The 9080-nt window shown below is 44.1% G+C and overlaps 2 protein-coding genes across 2 annotated transcripts; one reads left to right on the forward strand and one right to left on the reverse strand.

Annotated features, from left to right (window-relative positions):
* Positions 1 to 1258: 1258 nt before the first annotated feature.
* LOC103774919 (TBC1 domain family member 8-like) lies at positions 1259 to 4125 on the forward strand (the record flags this gene model as incomplete). The annotated part of the gene is made up of 4 exons (XM_008942357.1): positions 1259 to 1324; positions 1915 to 2004; positions 2141 to 2241; positions 3509 to 4125. Coding segments are annotated over 4 exons (719 nt in total), but the record flags the coding sequence as incomplete, so codon positions are not given.
* Positions 4126 to 5052: 927 nt separating this feature from the next.
* On the reverse strand, positions 5053 to 9036 carry RPL31 (ribosomal protein L31). The gene is made up of 4 exons (XM_008942356.1): positions 8926 to 9036; positions 7674 to 7799; positions 5610 to 5722; positions 5053 to 5127 (listed from the first exon to the last, which is right to left on the reverse strand). Exons 1-4 carry the CDS (start codon positions 9030 to 9032, stop codon positions 5096 to 5098), a joined length of 378 nt encoding a protein of 125 aa, XP_008940604.1. The 5' UTR covers positions 9033 to 9036; the 3' UTR covers positions 5053 to 5095.
* Positions 9037 to 9080: the final 44 nt, after the last annotated feature.

The following is a 9080-nucleotide window of genomic DNA, read 5'->3' on the forward strand; positions in this document are numbered from 1 at the left end:
CGGGGGTTAAAATTCCGTGCAGCTGGCAGAGGGGGGTTGTGGGCAGATGGTTTTCTTCAGCTGGGGTAATTACAACCCCATGACCTTTACTGAGTTTTGGTGTTCCAATCACCTGAAGTCGATTAGATTTAAAAGACAACCTAAGGAATTGAATATCGTATTAAAATATTTTTTCTCGGACAATAGTAACTTTGCTGAAAATATTTTATGAATTAAAATTATACTTGAGTGTGCACGGAATGCTGGGAAATCCTCTGCACCAGATTGCTGCTCTCAGTATGCCTTTGAAATCTCAGTGTAGCTCTTCGTAACAGCTTCGAGAAGGCTTAATCTGAGACAACCAACTGCTGCTTGCCTTCTGTGTTAACAATAAATAGAACAAAAAAACTCTGGCCAGCAGGGACTGAGAGCTGCACTAGGGTTGGTCTTGAGGCCACCAGCTGTTCTAACGAGATGAGGCTGCCCATCCCAAAATCTGGCTGAAGAAGAAAGTGCCACATCTCAACTGCTGCCTGACCCCACAAGACAAAAACAGAGTCAACATTGAAAGCTTCAGTGAAAACAAGTAAATCTCACCCCTCAGGCTTTTCAGTGGCAATTCTCACCACTTAAGATTTTTAGATTTTTTTTTAAATGCGAGCCAAGGTACCCTGCATTATATTGTTGCTTGATTTTGAGTCTTAGAGGGATACAACTTTAAATTAAAAAGTTCTTCACAGTCAGCGCATTCAAAAGTTTAGAATCTCATTTCTAATGGTCATTCACAATATGAATTATATTACATGTGAAGTAGTTCTCTCCTTTGGGCCTATTCTATAGAAGAGCAGTAAGGGCTGAAGGGGAGAAAAGTTGAGGATATGATGGCCTCAGAGGGAGTTTTGTGTCTCTCCCCTCTGCCCTTCCTGCTCGTCTGTGGCAGCAGATAGCCATTGCTGTCTTCCCTGCCCTCCTCCTTGCCATTTGAAACAACACTGAAGGGTAAGGTACTCCCAGGCTGTCTTACCAGAACAAAGACCAAGCCAGATGGCTCTCACCTGCTGTTCCACAAAGACAGGCACAACTTAAAATATTTCCATGTAATATAATGGCCATATGTCTTCATGTATATTTCCATGTAATATAATGGCCATATGTCTTCATGTATTGTCCATGTGAACAATTACCTTTTGTGCACAGAGAGATACCCGATTTATTTTAAACTGTGGGAGTAAATGCTCTGGTCCACTTCCTTCTTGTTCATTTTTTTTTTCCCTTGCAGATGTTATGTATAATGGAGAAATGAATGAAAAGATAAAGTTACTATATAAACTGCATATCCCACCAGGTAAGAAATCTGAAAGGGAATTAATACCTCAGTTTCCCCAAAAATGTCTTGCTTAAAGCTTTTTGGAAAACGTTGCTTAGTGAGCCACCTTATGTGGCTTCTTTCAGCAAGTAATTATGCTCACCATATTATAAAAGTTATTCCAGTCAAAACCTTTTTGGATGAAATTCATAGATCTACAACATCAAGGCTCACAGCTGCCATGTTCAGAGATCTTTTGCAGCCAATTATATGGTTACTTCTAGACAAAATACAAAGTGAAATAACATCTGTTGGATGGCTTGTACTGGTTGTGCAGTAGAAATCTCCTAATCACCTCTTGATCAGTTTCCATTATGTAACAAAATTCTGTGGTAGTGTCTCTGTGCTAAGTTTTTAATTAAATGTGGAGTTCTTGGCAAACTTCCGACTCTCTCACTGCAGCACTAGTCTTACTTACATTAACATAATTTTAATGAAGAACTGTTTAAAAACATCTTTTCCCAATTACTTTGCTTTCTTCAAATTTCTAAATTTTAAAAGCATAAATAACCATTAGGCAGCATTTGAAGGATGACTCATTATTGCATTTGTCACTGCTTTTTGGGTAGCTCTCACAGAAAATGAACGAGACAGCCAGTCGCCATTAAAGAATCCTTTGCTGTCAACTTCAAGACCACTAGTCATTGGAAAATCAAATGGTACGTCCAGAATGCTTCTCCAGTGCATACACGACAACCAGCTTCCCGCTTGTTAACCCTCCTTTACCATCTCTGGAGTTTATTTTGAAATGTGACTTGAAAACTAATACTCGGTTTTTTGTCTGCACCAAAAAAGGTGATGCAGTAGATTACCAAAAGCAGTTGAAGCAGATGCTGAAGGATCTAGCCAAAGAAAAGGATACTAAAACTGAAAAAGAATTGCCAAAAATGAGCCAGGTATGTACCTTAGAGGCTGTAGTCTGGCTTTGAAGTGGAGAGTAGTCAAAAATGAAATGACTGAATACAACAGTTTAGCTCTTGCTGAGGAAGTGACTCCAGCCTGAACCTGGAATCAGTCCTTTAGGTATGGAGGACTGGGCTCCTCTGACCCAGGGAGCAGGTGTTGAAAAACTCTCAGTTGCTTTTCTAGCAGCTCCCTCTCCTCAAGAGTGGCTGGTGAACAGCAAGAATTTCAGACTCACTCTCACCTGCAGCGTAACAGGCTGGAGAAGAGTCTCGTGCAGGCTGGAAAAAGTCCTCCTCCTAAGCCCAAAGAATTTAAAAAAAATGCATGTTGCTGTTCTGCTGTCACTGACCTCCACCACACTGGTGACTTGTTTCTTAGTCTGTCACCAGTGGGGACTTGCCCTGTCTTAACAGAACGCTGGCTAGAACTGCATGAAGTAAGACAGCTGAAAGCTCTCGTCACATTGCCATCTCCTCCCTCATCCCAGCAGAGCTTTCTTGATGTTGTTGGCCCAAGGAAATCTACTGGAGGAAGTAAGGGCCTTGTACTAGCAAAACAAATGTACAGACATGCAAAGAAAGACAGGAGTGCACCCAGAACCCCTTCTGTGCCCGTGTTGCTGAATACATTTGTAGATGGGTGGCATGCACCTGACCTGTCAGCTCAGCAGGGCCACGTGGTCTCTCATAAAAGCAACACTTGACTGAACTTCTTGCTGTCCATTCCATCCTGAATTAGCCATGACCCTATGGAACTTGAGGGCTCACAAATTTCACCACAGGATGCAGAAACATCCTTTCTAGGCTGAACTCATCTGTGATAGGTGAGCAAGGGAAGGAAGGAGACAAAGGGTTTGGGCAGGGGAGGTATCTTAATTTTGTTAGTAGAAGATCTGGGGAAATTTGAGAGCAAAACAGCAGTAAGGAGGTTGTGGATGGCTACTTTGGTTGTATGTCACTCTGACAGCCATCAAGAACAGACAGTATCCTTTGCCTTGTCTGTCAGTTGGCCTTTGATCATCTGGGAGATCCTAGAAGCATGAGAACCATCAATGCAGCAAAATACATTTCTGCTCTGTTCCTTTTTTGATTTGCAGCACCAGGGTTTCCTAGCATCAGTAGGGGCAGGATATAAATGAGCATATGAAGGTAGTGAGAGTCCTGCCTGCCTCTGCAGTGCTCTGCCTTTGCCCAACTCCTGCACTCACCCATAGCGTGGCCCTTCAGTGCTTTGATCTTGGTTTTTCATCCTTTACAGAGGGAGTTCATCCAGTTCTGCAAAACCTTGTACAGCATGTTTCACGAAGATCCAGAGGAGAATGATCTGTATCAAGCCATTGCCACTGTGACCACACTGTTACTTCAGATCGGAGAAGTGGGACAAAGAAGCATCAGCCTGGGGAGCGGGTCAGACGAGTTCACCGAGGAGCTGCAGCCCGAGGCCTCTGCCTCAGACCAGGATGCTGTTTTTACTGACACTGTGAAGAGCCCTCACAAAGACTCACAACCCTCACCCGTGACTGAAGGGGACTGGAGCGTCTCTTTTGAACACATTTTAGCATCCCTTTTGACTGAACAGTCCTTAGTTAACTTCTTTGAAAAACCCTTGGAACTGAAGCCAAAACTTGAAAACGCAAAGTTAAATCAATATAGTCTCAAAACAAATGGAATAAGCTGCCAGTCCCGGGGTGAACATGCAAAACTAAACACACAGTGGTAGCAAACCTGTCAAAACTGCACTGAAACGATGCCAAAGCACAAACTGCAAAAGGCTTTCAGTGAGCAGGGGACTCACTGATGAACACTTCGCTCGCCTGTGGTGCCCAGTTTAAGAGCTTTAAAAGCAAAAGGGTGTGTAGGTCTGTTTTGTGCCATTGATTTATTAATTATGTTCTTGTTTTGAATGTAAAAGGAAACATCTGTCTACAGTGTGAAGACACCAAAACTCTCTTCCGTACTGGGACAGCAGAGGCTGGCTCCAGTTGTCCTTTTGTGTTTGTTTTAAACAGGGGGAAACACTTCTCAGCTACTGTCTGCAGTTTGTTTGGGTTGCCTTTTTTGCACTAATAATACTGAAAACTGTTTCAATGCTGGTAATTGAAACTATTTTAATATATTTGATTGTATTCCAATTTGTATGTCTTGCTGAAATGTTAAGTGTACATGGACTGTGCTTCTCATGTTGGTCTGTGAAAATAAGCACTTTTCAATAAACCCTTTTTGTACTAGATTTGCATTGATGGTATTTATTGATATTTGGAAGGTATGTGCCTTTAGTCCCTAACAAATTCCCTGAGCTAGCTCGCTCACAATTTAGTCACTGGGCAGACCCCCACATTTCAGTGTAGTACATACACCTGCCTGGGAGGTGGCTACTGATTCTGCCTAGGAGACCAGCAGGGGAGCAAACACAGGGAGTTTACTTTATCCACAAGAGATTCAATATATCAAGTATTGCTCTAACAGTTTGGTGGGGGGGGAGTATTGGGATTTTGGCAGTGTTATTTGTTGGTTTGGTTGGTCTGTTTGTTAAACAAATGGCCTTAACTTGAAAAACCTGTGTAGCAGCTTTCTATTTCCATAGGAACAAAACAAACCCACCAGCACTTTGCCACCCACATAGGAACATCCACATCTCCATATTCCACTCACATGTAAGAGAAGTCTATGGTATCTTTAATTAAGAAAATCACATCATTATGTACAAGTCCAAAGAAAGCAAGATATTTTAAGATGTCACCTGTTCAACTCAATGCTTCATGTACAAGAACTTGAAGAGACTGGACAATAAAAAAGACTTAGGAGTAAATTTTCTTTTTATCTTTTTATTGTAATGAAAATTAGTTTAATTTTCATCCACATTGACTGTCTGTAGACCTGCAAAACAAGAAACTGTATCACCACCTATTACTGGCACAATTTCCTTTATGAAATATGGAAGTCCTCACAAGGAAGTGTACCTACAATTTCTAAGCTAGTTTGCTGATCTTATGGAAGAGGAAACTAGATAGGCACGTACCAAATATTAGAACAAAAACTTCATGTTACATCAATTCTACAAATAAGACACTTCTCAGATGGTAAGCAGAAAAGGCTCAGCCTGCTTGGCCATTGGACATCAGAAGATGTACTTTATATGGGAAAACAAACCTTAAAAATGCCATAATGATTATGGCCAGTGGTTCTTATTCTCTCAAAATTCACATGATTCTTTCAGTTAATGCTGTATTTACTTTTTTTAGGGCAGCAGCCTGACCTCTTCAGCATGCTTTTCATCTCAATTTTGCATTGCAGCAGCTGTCCCACTTTGCTACTTGTTCAGAGAAGCAGCATGGAAGAGAGACAAGATGGAAGCTCACCTTTGAAGGTTGTGACTGGCACGTAGGTAACCAGCGTGTAGAGTTTGTTGGGTGAATCTTCATCCTCGTTGCGCTTCCTGGACAAGCGCACGCGGATTCGGTAAGGAACGTTCCTGACATGGAGACAACAGAGTCCTTTTGGTAAAACAGGTACTGAAACCTGCTAGTTAATAGAAAAGTTCTTTACCCCATGATTACTACCTCCCCTCAAATTCTGAAGCTTTCCTTATTTGTGGAAATACTTGACATTGACAGGATGAGTCAATTCTGTTTCTAACTCAGCACTGTAAGAAGAGCAAAATCCTGTGCCTTTTGTACTGTTTGCCTTAAAGGAGCTCTTTGTTTTGTGTTTTAGTTCTGTTAAGGTGAGCAAGTATGATCTAACAGAGCCTTAAATAAACTGAATCCATAATCCAGTGGGAGCATAAAGTCAGGAGTGCATCACCACTCCAGGAAATGCACTATGAAGATGCTGGTGAAGCACAGTGTGCCTATGACCAGCAATCAGCTGTCACCAGGAAGCACTTCTAACTAGCATGGAAAACAGTGAGGAAAACCAGCCAACCATCTGTCCTGACAGCCTGAGGCCCCTGTCACGACTCGAGCACTGCCCAATCTGTACATAAGAAGTCATATGGGAATTCTAGTGAGCTTTAGACCCGAACCAAGACCTCATTCATGGGCTATTGATAAACATTTCTTCCTCACAAAGCCCGTGGAACCACAACTAAGTCACTCAGGTGACTCTGTAACAGGCAAGTCACAGCTTAGCATCCTCCCCTAATACTGCCCAAAATACGCTGCTGAGGGAAGGCACAAAATCACTTGTCCACGCCACTTTTCAAGTAACTTTCCCAACTCAAATGAACTCAGGGTTTTGGGAAACTCCTGCTCAGAGTACTTTGCTCCACAGGATATGTGAAGGAACTTCCACCTTGATGTATGTTCTCAAGAGCATATCTAATAAGGTGAATGGAGTAATTAAGACATGGGAACAATTTACTCCCTTTTGAAACCAGTCAAAAATATTTTTCACTACTTCACTTAGACCACTGACTACCATACTAGCTGACATGGTGTTTTTAGCCTCTCCTGATCCTTCCAGGAGAAGATATTTTACTTTGCATACATTATCTATTCTAAAAAATGAAAACTGCATTTGAACTCGCACTGTAAAAAAGAAATGACTTCTTGCTCCAGACTGTACTTCTACCAGTTAATATAAAGAAGTCTTGGCTGGCAGCCTCACTATTAAGCTCTGAAGTGATGCTGTCACCTGTCTCAGCTGCTATTTCTTCATTGCATATAACCTAGAACACCTCAAGAGGAAAGAGAGAACCCCTGCCCAGAAGAACCAGTAATTTAGTCCCGTCTTCCTACTTTGTTCTTGGAGGAAGGGTTGGCCTAAGCACACAACTCCAGGTAAAGGATTGTAAATAGGTCATAGGCTAGATTTGATTTAGGAATGTAATTCCCAAAAAACATGGTTTAAAGCCAGGGTTCATGTATATCCAGTGTTATCACTCCCAGTACTAATCCCTACCAATTACCCTTTTATTATGGTTTAAGATGTCCCACTCCTCACAGGAGTCCTTTTGGACCATCTTCACACAACAGCAAATCAGCTGCCTCCATAGCAGTGGCTTAACACAATCTGTGATTTTTTTGGCCCTCAAACTACTTATCATTTGTACTTTCCAGACAAGATTAATGGCCCTATTTAAACCACACCTCCATCTCCTGCCATAGCACTGATCAGTTCAGCACGCTTTGAACCCTGGGCCTGTTCAGACACGACAGGTAAATCCCTGGTGCCAGCCCAACACTGTAGGTATCACTAAAGAGTCACGTTTCTACAACCTGCTGCAGCAAGGGTACCACAGCCTTACAACAGCCAAGCCCTTTCTTTGCCTATTTTTATTAGAGGTAGAAGGAAGTCCTTCCAGTTCCAGAGCGTACTGAAGCTTTGCCACAGAGGTGCTGAGGGAGGTGACCAGAAGAGAGGCGATGGGAAGCTCAGCTCTGAGGCTCCCTCCCCCAGCAAGGAGAGCTGCACGGACCCACCTTATTCCCTTGGCCCAGACGGCCTTGTTGAGCCTGGTGTCGATGCGGACGTCGGGAGTGCCCATCTCCTTCATGGCGAATTTACGGATCTCCTTCAGCGCACGCGGCGCTCGCTTCTTGAAGCCCCTGGGACAGACACCAGCGTCACTTCTTTAACCCCAGGGAACTGGCAGCACTGGGCACCTGGCACAGCATTCACCCGCTGACATCCTCTCAACGCACAAACCCAGGAACTGTTCAGCAGCAGTGCAATGGCTGCATCGCGGTATGACCAGACCTGCTCCGGTAGGCAGCTGCTGACCTTCATGTCTCTGCTCAGCAGAAACCTCATATGCTTATGTAGAAGAATTCCAGTAAAAATTTGCAACTGTGACATCTCCCAGATCTCAAGACTCATTCAAACAAGTTGGCATTAAAAGCTACTGCAGTACTGCTGCAGAGATTGGAGCTTTCACACACAGCTGGATAAGGCCTATGAGAAAAGCAGTGTGCCAACAGTTCTGCAGCAGTAAGAGGACTGGGTTTTTACCAGTGTAGCTTCCCACGTGCCCATTAGGGACAGATTCTGCACAAACGGGCTGTCACACCAGCAGTTACAGCCACAACACGAGTGCTTCTGCCCTGTCTGTCATACCCACACTGTGGCATGACAACAGTGGCTGAGGTCCCACAGCAGGTTCTGTTTAGTGCTACCTGCACACTGCTCTGGTTATTTAGTGCTAGAAATCGGGCGTGGGTGAGTGATGACAAGCAGGACAAGCATTAAACAAAGTATTTCACCCCTAGTGCTTCATGCCCCAAAAGAAGAGAGGATAACCCAAAAAAGAAAAGTGGATGGCAGGATCATCAGCATCAAAACCAGACTGTGCTGCCACAATCAACAGGCAAAGCCAGAACATCTCACAGCCTTTTAAAGGCCCCACTGCCCCCCAGACTCACCCACGGTTTTGTAACAGTCCTATGGGCAGAGGAAAACAGACCTAACTCCAAATTAAGTGCAGGAACACGTACAAAAAAACCCCCTATAAAATAAAACCCGACTTGTTCCTGGAGGCCACATGGCAAGTGTAGGTGTGCACAGGGACAGAGCTGCCTCCTCGGGGCACATCTGCGGCAGAGGGGTTAAGTCAGCCCCGGAGCCGGTATGGACTGACCTCCTCTGCCGTTCAGAGCCCACCGAGCCCGCCCCCAAAGGCCCCCGAGCGGCCCCCTGCCACGAGGCCGGTGTCACCGACAGCAGAGGAGCACTTACACGCCATGGATGCGCTTGTGAATGTTGATGGTGTATTCCCTAGTCACCACCTCGTTGATGGCAGAGCGTCCCTTCTTCTTCTCGCCGCCCTTCTTTGCGGGAGCCATCTGAGCAACGCTGAAAAGGACCAGTGCACGCATCAAACGCGGCGCCAG

The sequence above is a fragment of the Merops nubicus genome, unplaced genomic scaffold (genome assembly GCF_000691845.1).
Source record: "Merops nubicus isolate BGI_N331 unplaced genomic scaffold, ASM69184v1 scaffold27696, whole genome shotgun sequence".
Lineage (NCBI taxonomy): Eukaryota > Metazoa > Chordata > Aves > Coraciiformes > Meropidae > Merops > Merops nubicus.